Source organism: Telmatherina bonti (assembly GCF_933228915.1).
Source record: "Telmatherina bonti genome assembly, chromosome: 15".
Lineage (NCBI taxonomy): Eukaryota > Metazoa > Chordata > Actinopteri > Atheriniformes > Telmatherinidae > Telmatherina > Telmatherina bonti.
The window spans coordinates 13,431,079-13,443,194 of NC_136613.1; the positions used below are offsets into that span (position 1 = coordinate 13,431,079).

General features: G+C 38.4%; 1 protein-coding gene across 1 annotated transcript in view; it reads right to left on the minus strand.

The window, feature by feature from the left end:
- Window positions 1–12,116, minus strand: part of itgbl1 (integrin, beta-like 1) — a gene marked incomplete at its 3' end in the record, with an annotated part of 41,082 nt that overhangs the window by 2,852 nt on the left and 26,114 nt on the right. The window contains exons 7-8 of the mRNA XM_079254660.1: window positions 11,571–11,717; window positions 5,352–5,468 (exon numbers count right to left, since the gene is read on the minus strand). Of these exons, the coding sequence (XP_079110786.1) occupies window positions 5,352–5,468; window positions 11,571–11,717 (264 nt within the window). The remainder of the gene's footprint in view (window positions 1–5,351; window positions 5,469–11,570; window positions 11,718–12,116) is intronic.

A 12,116-nucleotide genomic window follows, 5' to 3' on the forward strand; every position in this document is an offset into this window, starting at 1 on the left:
ATGACTTATTTCCCTTAGCAGCATGACTGATTTTTTTTTATTTTTTACGACTCATGAAACAAGCATGTTTCATGTTAAAGTATGTTTTACGACTCATGTCAGAGCATTTTAACTAAGGCTCGTTCTCAATGCCCCTAGCTAGGCTTTTACACTAAACACAGACAACAATAAATCCACACAATATATTACAATACAAAAAAATCATTTGTAGTTTCTTAAAGACTTTTGTATAATACAAAACTATTTTAACAGCAAATTAATTTATTTTCACTCCATCACAACTCCGATACATGAACATTAATATTGTTTAACTTGAAGCTATGCATGAAGACAACATGCAAAGTGAAAATAGCCTGACTCCAAGGTAATCAAATAAATAAACTGGCCGCTAATTCCTCTAAAGCTTGCTAATTAACACCATGATGAGGTTGATGTCATTTTGCCCCTAAGGCAATGTGGTCTTTGTGAGGATTAACTCACAAATATAACATGCAAATTAGCCAGCTTTACAGGTTCTTATGAGCACTGCGTCTTTTTCAGGGAGACAAAACAACATCCTCCTGTAATGTTTTATTTCCATGAAACTGATGTTGATGCTGCAGTTTCTGAGGAAATGGAAATAAAATTCAGTCAGTTAAGGCTACACTGTGTAACTATAACAAATCATTATTAAAAAAAGAAACTCATCACTAAGCAGTCTGTTTGTACTTGTCTATTTGTATCTAATTGCTTTGCTAAATGATTTGTTTTATTTTTAATACTTTATAACTTAGATGCATTGATACAGTGGGGCCTTTTACATGGAACTTCTAATACAGGCATGGAAAAAACAGGTAGAGAAACTGTTCAGAGGATGATAAAGAAGAAAAGGAATTACAGGGTGGTGGATGCTGTTTGTTCAAAGTTTGGGCAAACAAGAGAAATTAAAACGGTAAAAAAAAAAATGAAGATCTTTGTGAAGTCAAAGTTGTTTGTTTTCCCCAGGACAGTCTGGTAGAAGAACGTCATTTTATATTTCCAATTTGACCAGTAAATGTTATTGTTAAACACAGCTCTTACACTGTAAACACATTTACAAAATTAAAGAAATTAATATAGACTCACACAAAAGTAACATTTAACCCATATTTAATGACAACCTGGAGGTGTGAGATGGTGCATTTATAGTAAAAGAGTTTTTATTTTGTGCTGCAGTTTTTGTTGAGGCAAACTAATGGCAGCTCATGGATGTTTGGACTTTAAAAACTTAAGTGTTCTTAAGTGTTTTTTTCTTCCTCTTGGTTCCTTGGCAGTGTGTATTTCTGCAACACACTGTCATGGTTTGGGCATTTTGTGTGCCTTTTGTTCTGTTTCCTGTTTTACTTTGTAGTTTTCTCCTGTTTACCTTCTCTGTGTATTGTAGTTCTTTTTTACTTTCTGTTTAGCTCACCTGGTTTGATTTCACCTGTTCCCCATTAGTCCCTCGGTGTATTTATTCTCCTTGGTTCTAAGTTTCCATTGTCATTCATTCATTCATTTTCTGAACCGCTTAATCCAATTCAGGGTCGCGGGGAAGCTGGAGCCTATCCCAGCAGCATTTGGGCGACAGGCAGGGTACACCCTGGACAGCTCACCAGTCCATCGCAGGGCCCTGAGACAGTCTTTAGGCAATTTTGCAGGGTTGCATTTCCATCTTCCTTTGAAGACATTTTTGTTATAGTTATACTTGAGTATTTGACACCGAACATTAGAATAATACACCACCAACCAGACACAGCGAATCTTCCTGATGTTGATATTTGTCACATCTGTCACGACTGGCACTGCTGTCTGAGAAGAACATAATGTTTTCACTGGTCATTGATACAATATTTCCTTTGATGTTATGGCTGATGAATATTATACTGTGTATCAAAATTCAATTTTAACGCATTACCTCTCCATCCCCCCCTTTAGTGGAGGGATGGTTAGCATCCTTTATTTATGCTGCTACAGGTTTAGACTGCTGAGAGACATTTCCTGATACACTGAGCTTCTTTCTTTTTCTCTTTATCGCTCTCTTTTACCCCCCCACACCCCCCAATAACAGTGTTGCATCATTAAGATGTATGTCTCCTGTCTCAGCAGGTCTCCCTGGCCGGGAGTAGCAGTTCCTGTTGTCTGTTGTCTTTCTGTCCTCTCCCCCCCACACACAGCAGAGGTAGATGGCTGCCTGTCCTGAGCCGGGTTCTGCCGGAGGTTTCCTTCCTGTTAAAAGGGAGTTTTTTCCTTCCCACTGTTGCCAGTGTGCTTGCTCAGGATGGGAGATTGAGTTGGTTTTCTTATATAGGCTATTATGAATTGGCTTTCATTACGTTTTCTTCTCTGTCTGTAAAGCGTCTTGAGATGGCATTGCCGTGATTTGACGCTATATAAATAAAGTTGAATTGAATTGAATTGAATAATGAATTCCTGTTGCTGCAGGAGTTAATTATCAAGACGAAGTGCAGAGGTAGGAGGCATATTGAGAATACATGTGGGCAGCAGTTGTGCTGGTAGGAAGTTATAAATGAAAGTTCTGTAGCCTGCGCCTCGGATGGATAGGAATGGCAGCTTTGGCAAGCCATGCATGGCTGCCTCAATCAGTAAGTTTGCAAAAGCGGTTAATTGCTTTGAAGGTACGACAACCTAGTTCTCATTCAATTAGTCTGCACCTGCCTTTCAGAGAGCGTGCAGACTGTGAAGGGGGTGTAATTGTGAAGCCGGTGCGAAGCAAAGCTATAAACTCAGCACGAACGTCTGTCAGTACTTTGACACAGCTGTATGAAAAATGTCAGATAGTGATGATCTGAGGGTGGAACGAACATCTAAACTTCTCTCTCAATACATGTCCCCCTCCCTAATCAGCACTTTTCTATTTCAAAATGAAAACCATCACTGATTCTGACATAATTACCAAGCAAAGCATGATTTCATATGTGTAAATTGAATGGTTAGCTGCTCAGCTGGCATCTAACTTACCCGTGTATCTACCTCCATTACCCATTTGCATTTCTTTTTAGTCTACCTATTGAAAGTATGAAAATTAAACCAGTAAGTATTTCAGTGATTGTATTGTGTTAGAAGTCTTACTTTGTGTTATTGTGTTCATGAGTTACAATCATGTTACTGATATTCAAACACTGTGTATCCAAAGATCTAATTTGTTTTGTTTTTTTTCCGCTCTTTTTCAGAAAAGTCAAACGCATGTTGAAACCTCTAGGCTGTATAAACCTAAACCCCTTGCTCCATTATAAATGCAGTCTAAATTATTCTCGAACACATGCATTAACCATCCAAAACCCTGAATATGTGGATTCTGACTGGCCTCATGTGGCCATAGAATGACCTGTACTTATTAATGCTTCTGTGCCATCTTTATTTTTCACACCCAGGAACAGAAGAAAGAACACAGGCCATTATTCCAGTGAGTAAAGCAGACATTTTAGCTGCTCTCTCCTCTAATTCTTTGTGTTTTGAGAAAGGCCTCAAGAGCCAAATGTGGAATGAGCTGACTGACAAGCTTGTTAACACAGAAGGACTGAATTGTGTGCACTTGTCTCTTCTCGGCTGTCTGAAGAAAAGCCCAAACATCCAGGGGCACTGACAGCACTGTACCTTGGAAAGTTTCTTACAACCCCTCTCCTTAAATCCTTTTTCTTTTGATCCCCTTTCTTCACTCTGGATGCCTTGTTTAGAGAGCCTCTCAGCTTCTCTCAACACCCAATAACTTTCACAGGCATGCGAGTATAAAATTGTCAGCCTCACAGCAGGTGTGCAGGGGGATTTCACCATAGGTGTGTGTGTGTGTCACTGTGTTAGTGTTTGGTGCTCAGAGAGGCTCCCCACTCCAGAGATCTTGTGAAGGATTGTCTCTGGACAGCCCAGCACACAATTCGAACCAGTAATCCATTCATATGAATAATTGCATCCTACTTTAAAGAGGCTTTAAAAATTGAACCTCAGATGCTGCATTGCACTACTGATAGAAAACGGTGAAGCTTTTTATCAAATTAAACATCAGGGTCTGATGGCAAGACGAGATATAGTTACAATATGTAAATCCTTCCTTGTACCCTGACAGACTTGAATTATGTTCTTTTCTTCAGTGATGCATTACAGTGGGATGATGTTTGTACAGTATGTCTGTGTTTTCTGGCTTTTCAAAGAGTTGGGACTCATTGACAAGAAGCCATAAAAGGAGATTTGTAATATGCAAATTTCCAGATATTTTTAACAACAAAAAATTAGCAAAAATGGCAGTTTTAATGACCTCAATATAACTGTACTCTATTAGAAAATCCAACTTTTAACAAGCATATTTCTATGGTAGCAGGTCCATGTACATTAAGGATAAATGCAAAGGCTTTAGATTCCAAACGCTATACATATATATATATATATATATATATATATATATATATATATATATATATATATATATATATATATATATATATATATATATATATATATATATATATATATATATATATATATATATATATATATATATATATATAATGTGTGTGTGAAGACAAAGGTCCTTGTTGTTTGAGAGGAAAGAAAACCTTCATGCATTATGTTTTCTCTTTTTTACAACAAATATATTTTGACATAAGCAAAACGATAAAAGATTTCCACTTGATGTGTGAACCCAGGAGACACTGTGTCCTTTTACGTCAAATCAAACAGAATTAACTTGGAAATGTGTTTTTTTTTGTTTTTTTTTTAGATCTCTTTTGCACGCTTGTTTTCTCTTTGGCAGTGGAGGTATCTGTGATTGAAAGCGTCAATTTCACCTGAACTTCAATAGTTGTCATAATGTGCTCTACACATTGTTGTGTCAGTCTCTAAAATGGATTAAACTAAGAGCACAAGATACTCTAGATCTCAAAGAAATGTTTCAAAACAATTTATTCCACAGTAAGTGTTAAAGTTGCCCCAGGTAAAAACAGAATAACACTTTTGACAACATTAGATGCCAAATTCATCGTTTCTCATAGTCTCAGAGGGCGTGGATGTTTGCGTGTACACCATTGTGAAGCATTGTATTTATTTAATTTCACTTTAAGGATTAAATAATTGGTGAGGGTCACATCAATCGTGTCCTTTTTACACTGTCTTTATGCAAATACTTATCTGGAAAAAAAAATCTTACTTTCATCATTTATCCAGTGACTACCTAATATACCAGCTTGGCTTTTCTGCACTATAACTTTAATCACAAGACTTGTTCTGTGTATATTGCTGCTTTGTCAATTTCCTGTTACTGACACAGAGCCCTTAATGGACACAAGTATTTGTTGTGTGCTTGTGTGTGTGTGTGTGTGCGTGCGTGTTTGTGCTCTCACCTCCACAGACCTCTCCACTAATGTCCTCGCACTGGCGGTCATCGCACTCACAGTTTTTGCCATGAACACGACTGTCCCCAGGTGGGTGGCAAGTACACTGTCCACACTGGCACTGACCTAGAAAAACAGAGACATTTTCTCACATCTGAGCAGTTTTTCATCGCAGAAGTGTTTTAAAAAACTGGAGGGGGGTAATTTTTCTTTTTCTGAAGTGTCTCATATCATGTGTGGTTCTTAAATTTACTCTTCACCCAGTGACTTTTTTTGGGAGCCTGATTTGCAAACTAGAAGTGTAAAATTTGATGCAATCTGGTAGACATTGGCTACACAGCTGCACATACACAAACCTCAAGATGTTGCTACCCCACTTCAATCAGTGAGCTGTTGGTGGAGAATACCACTGGGGAGTGAGCATGCTGGCTAATGGTGAAGCTCATTAGAAACTATAATCTGTTCTGAACCACTGGAGTTGTTCAGCAGACCTGCTCACTGACCATTTTACCAGGCTGCTCATGGTCCTATTAATTCTGGGCAAATTACAAGTTGCATACAGATATGATATCAGCAGATACAGCAGAATCATTTGTACCCCTATTTAGCATTCAATGTTTATAAAAGAAATTAAGAATTAAAAAAATTTCTAGATGGATTATTCATTAAATGCAGTTGTCTAAGGTTGTCTAATTCTAGCACAATCTAAAAACAACAACCCATCACTGTTCAAATATGTTTCTTTAAATATGTAGCTATGATTGTACGTGCCAATTGCTTCTTGGTATGGTTGAAAGTATAGCCTCCATAGGAGAGCCTCTGAAAATCCACCCTCTAACAAAGACAGGTTGGTGTGAATCATGTCACAGTAAACTTGCCTTGACTTGTCTTCTTTTCTTTGTAAAGGAATTTAGGAGGTGGGATAGATTTCATTACTCATAATTAAAGAGTTTGGAAACATATGAAGCACGGTGGAGGAATAATGATCCAGATGGATGTTTTGAAATAATTAAGGGTCACAAAGCACTTAAAGGGGTGCTATTATGGTATTTGGAGTTTTCTGAGCTTTCTACAGTGTTACAGTGTTGAATCCTCATCAGACATGTGAACGGCACCGTTTTTTTTTATCACCTAAACGCATGTTTGAGTTTGAGTTTGAGTTCCAGCACTCTCTCCGTTTGGTTTCCATGGCGATGAAAAACATGTTGTTTTAGAGAGTTTTTTTCTACTTCAAAATCCTTGTGACGTCCCGGGGGATAAGGTTCGGTGATTGGTTACCTTCTACTGGTTAACAAGGGCATGTACAAATACATCAGGTGGGTGGAAAACGTCGGATAAAGTTATTTCCAACGATGGCTGGTGAGTTTACCAAAGAGAGACATCCTGCTGCATTCGTTGCTGTGGGTTGCTGTTTTCCACTTCGTTTTCAGGGTCTGATTCAGGTTCCAACATGTAGGGCTGTATGCTATGTGTTGACATTGTATTTTGTTTTTTTTATTGAGTTCATATTAGCCTAATCCTTCTGTTTATGAGAAGTTACAATGACGGCGAAAGCAGTTGCAGTGCGCGCTCCCGATGTAGTGCAGTGGCGGGAGGCGGGGCTTAATGCGGAAGAGTCTCAATCCACTCGTTTTGCCTGCAGGCTGATCTGACAGCCTATGGAGAGGGTCGGTCTGAAGTAAATAAAGCGATTTGTGACAATAACTCGATCAATCCCAGCCCTTCTGGGCTCAGAAGTAAAAATAAATTAGCCTGAAATGCACATAATAGTTCCACTTTAAGTAGCCAATATAAAATAAGAAAAATTCTACTGTTCAATCAATGCAGATTAAGAGAAAAGAAAATTTTGGTATGACTCCAAAATATGAGACTGAAATGAGACTGAACTGTTTATACACAAAGCAAAACAAAGTACAACTGCTTGAATGTCATCCTTGGGGTTCCTTTCTTACAAAGGGTTTTCCTGACTTGTATTTTTTTTTTTCATTTATTTATTTATTTGTTTACCTGTATATCTTGACTTTGCAGATGCTGAGCTCATGCACTCTCATAAATGTTTGGTTTCCGTAACTGTGACAGCGGGTGGCAATGAAGTGTTCAGACATAATTCATGGAGGTGAGTCCTTTTTACAATGAAATATAACACAGGTTGTAAATATTTTCTGAGGTTTTTTTTTCTAATAGTTAAATAAACTCACAATAACTGTCATGTGGCTGTGTTAAAGAATAAAATAATACATCATCTTTGCATCATTTTTCATTTGCATTTCATCACTTTTTTTTTTCTCTCATTTTTACGGTCTATGCTTGACTAACAAGAATAAAATAAAACAGTTGATCACCTTCCAAACACCCGCGAGTGATTCATGTAACCTGGCCACCAAGGAAATTAATTACACAAAAGAGACTTTCCAGTTCACTGAGTCCATCTCATGCTCACCCCCACCCCCTTTTTTTGCCCTTTTTAGCAGCTTGATATCTCTTTTATGCAAATTTTTGATACAGAGTATTTTTACTGTTTGTTGCCTGGCAGCAACACCTTTTTTTTTTTTTTTTTTTAAATAATGGCAATAAATAACACCTAAATCATATCTGTGATGTCTGCTTGCTTTGCTTTATATTCTGATGACTCACTGAGTGGATTTAGTGGCAATAAATAGTGCAGAACAAAAATTTACTACACAGCCACTTGACTGCCAGCATCATCTAACGTATTGTCGGTGTCACATTGTCAGTTTTTATGACAACGACAATTGTGTACACACACATACACTTATAGCTATCTTTCTTCCTGCCTTTCATTCAACATACCACCATCTGGTCTGGGGACTCAGTTACCCTAGCAACTGGTGATGTCATATATCCTCTGCCTTATTGATTATGTCTGTCGTCAAACAATCCACATCAGAGTCTGTGTTTGTTTGTTTAATTTAATATGCTGCCTTGAGAGAAGATTTCAGCGCTTGCACAGCTGACATTAGCTTAAGACAGCTTTGTTAGAAATAGGCAAAAGTTAATGAACAAAACGAAGCAAGAGTCCCAAAAACTAAGGAGTATTAACGCGCAAAGTGCCAAAGTCGCAAAATTGTAAAGGCCACCAGGCCATACCTAGAAAGAAGGCTTAAACCTGGTAACACTTTGCTGATCCTTCCACCATTAGATGGCAGACCCGTGGATCTTCAGTGCAAGACAGTTGCTAGTCAAGGGGGATGGTGGTTGGGGTCTATTTAAAGTTTGAGGAAATTGTGTTTGAAAGACTCCATGTTGAACTGAAGTCCAGACTGCAAACAGATCTTTGCAACACAAACTTAATCAAATGAAAGTAGAAGACTAAATATGGCACTAAAACTTGCAACAGAAAAGTCCTAAAGTGGTATTTGAGGTGGTTTTTAAATGTATAAAAATCTAGTAAAACATTCATCTGCTAGTGTTTTCATGACAAAGGTGCACATGGTCTGGAGAACAAAAGACCCCGAGTTTCACTCCATGGTTTCTTACGTTCACTTGTTTACATTGGACCTCTTTTCTTTGTTTTGGGTAGTTTGGTATGGCTTGTGTAGCTTTGTGCAAAAGCAGTATGTTCAGATTGGTGAAGCTGCATTGACTTGTTGATGACATCTATTTAATGCATACATCTTAAGGAGAGGTTGTCTGTGCTTGTCTTTGCATGTTTCTACACCAGACTGCCAGCTGACCAAGCCAGTACTTAACCTCCACCCTTTACCGCTTGCTCTGCAGCACCACTCCTGTCCAGTCTTGGTACTGCAGGCCAGTGCTTCAGTCACTTTTTGAGACTATGGCAGTTTTCAGTCTTATGACTTTTTGATAAAGCTGGTGATGCCACAAATAATTAATTTGTACATATTTAATGAATCATCAGGATCTGTTTATTATTCTATAGAAAATTGTGAATTACAATCGCTCTTGTCCCAACAACATGAGGAAAAACAAAGCTCCTACAATCAGAAATAAACATCTGGGTTCAAAATATGAATGTATCAACTGCTGATAACAGCGATCACCATGCAGCCTTAGTGTCTGAAAGTTTTTTAGAAGGTTAATCAATTGGCATCATAGGCTAGCATATTTGATATATCCTTCAATGCCTATTTATTTATTTATTTATTTATTTATTATGTTGATTTCATTTTCCATTCTGTGATGATTCATTCAGCATCATACCAAAACAGTAAATTCAAGCTCTGGACGTCCCCCTTTCTGTGCTTCTGCATTTCATCCTGATGCGTAAGTGAATATACATTTTTAGTATAGTATATGATGGTCACCTCAAAAAGTGAAGAATAATAGTAGGGTGGAAAATTAATACAGTGAGTCATTTTTAAAGGTAAATGCTGTGATCAGAATGAAGATTGTGAGAAATATCTAGTTTAAACCAATGCAGAAAAGTCAGTTGTATAGTGCTAGAGTCCCACAGTTAATGTCTACTGCAGGCTACTCTGTGTAGAGCCGAGAGAGGAATCCCAGGAATCAGCAAGAAAGATGTTGAAAGCAGGTGTTTCCTTGAGGAAATACCACAGTAAAAGGAACGCGCTATCCACAACTCTGTCTCCATCTCTCCGGGAAAAAAAAAAGGCTCTGAAACTGCTGTTTCAAATTTCAAGGCTTTTCCGCTCAAGCTGCCATCTGTACCAGCCGCTTTCATCCATGCCTAAGTGATTTTCAACGTCTGTCTCCTTCACTTTCCCTCTTTCTCTCTCTGGCTTTCTCCCTCTCTGTTCCCCATGCTCCCAAACTGCTTCCTTTCTCCCCGGCTTCCTTTACTTTCACTTAAGTTCTGCCATCAAAGCCGTGCGATGAATTCATTTGTCTTCAAATGTTTTGAACATCCAAACATTAAACCGAATGCACATTACATGGAAATGAGGTAAATAAAAGGATGCACTTGAAACCATGGATACACACATACATATGCGTCCGTAGTCACTGTTTTTGCTGAAAGTTTCAGTCTTCAGTTTGTCAAGTTGTGAGATTTATTTCAAATAACAGAGAAGTAGTGCAACAAACATTAGCAGATATTGCTAAATTTATCACTTGCAGAGAATGCTTCTCTTCATGCATTCTTTCATGTAATGGTTACAAACTCTCAGCCTTAGTGAAAATTTGAAACTGGTTTCCCCAGTATGTTTACCTGTTTTATTCCTAGCTTACATCCTACATTACTTATTTACAGATATGCAGAAAAAAAACATTTTTTCAGCATGTGCCAGGTGAAAGAAATGCACACTGTTAACAGAATAGACTGAAAAGGAAGCCTTCATGAATCTCATCAATGAACATGGCCATTTACAGTTCCATTTAGTTGCAGTATTTGGAGATCATTTAAAGGTACTGCTGGAAGAATGAAAGTTAATTAATTGTCCCTGCACAAGTTAATCTTTGCCATAATATGAGTGGGAGCGCCGTGTGTCTTCAACCTTGCTGTGGTATTGACTTGTGGCTGTCAAAATAACTGTCTGTCTGACACAATATGTAATAAATAATTGATATATTAAAAGGACACCGAATTAGTTCTATATTTTGAGTCTGCACTTGGTTGCTATTGCAGTATTGTTGGCCTGCAGTGATGTTTACTTTATTCTAATGTAGTTATCTCCATGGCAGCAGCCTTGCCCTGCATGGCTTCAGGTTTCTGATTTAATCAGCAGCCATGGGTGTGAAGGATATCTGTGGCTGCTATAATAACATACAATAGACAACAGTGCACATATCCCTGCTTTGCATCCTGAACAAAGCAGCAGTTGAAAAGCCGTGGACTCCCCACTGACCTCCCCCACAGCCAAATGAAATATGAAATCAATGCTTCACATTAACCCCTCACAAATCAAGAAGCTTTGAGACCAAGTAGGTTGAGTACTTGTGATATCGCCCACCTCAAACTACATTATTAAGTTGAGTCACTGAGAGACCAGCAGAATACAGCGTGCTTTACAGAACCCACTACTGAATTTATAATGCTTAATCTGATTAAATGTACAAATATAGCCGACTGAATTATCACGTCAAACATGATGATGTATAGAAATGAATGTGGTTCAGCTCATTTTTTGATTGAAGTGGCTGCATTTGATTTCTGAGTGCTCTGAATGTCTTTAAAGAGGGATGAGAAAGGGGTCTGAAACACTCGAAATTCCCTCTTACGCCAAGAGGTGAGTTGATAATAAAGGCCCTAGCTCCTGCAGGAACTATGGCAACTGAAGGACCAGGTACCTCGTCCGAAGCAGGGCAAATTGGACTTTCCTCTGCACTTCTTCATACTGCTTTCCAAAGACAAGGAGCAAGACAGAGGATGCTCGCACTTCTTTCCCGCCCATCCCTCCTTGCAATCACACCTGCCGCAATTACACTGGCCGTGACCTGTTGAAAACACAGAAGAAGAGTTAGAGGAAGCTCTGAAACAAAGCAAAGTGGCGGTTTTGCCCAGTGAGAAATTCAAATTATAGAGTGCCAAGGAAGTGTTGAGGTTATTAATGATATGACACGAACATGCCATTTAGGGTGGAGAGTTGGGTTCGTATTAGACAGGAAAAAGAGCTGGTGCAACCAAGAGAAAGGGGTAAAGTGAATGATTAAATTTAATGAGGAACTGCAGCATCAGTATAACTTTGCTCATTAACTTCTTAAGTTATATGGACAATTTACTTCAGTTTGACGCACCAGAGTATTAGCAGGAGAGAGCAAAGGGTTGCATGTGCTGAGTCAAAGGAAGTTAGAGGTGAGCAGAAACATAGCACAGATACACGTAACTTAATACCC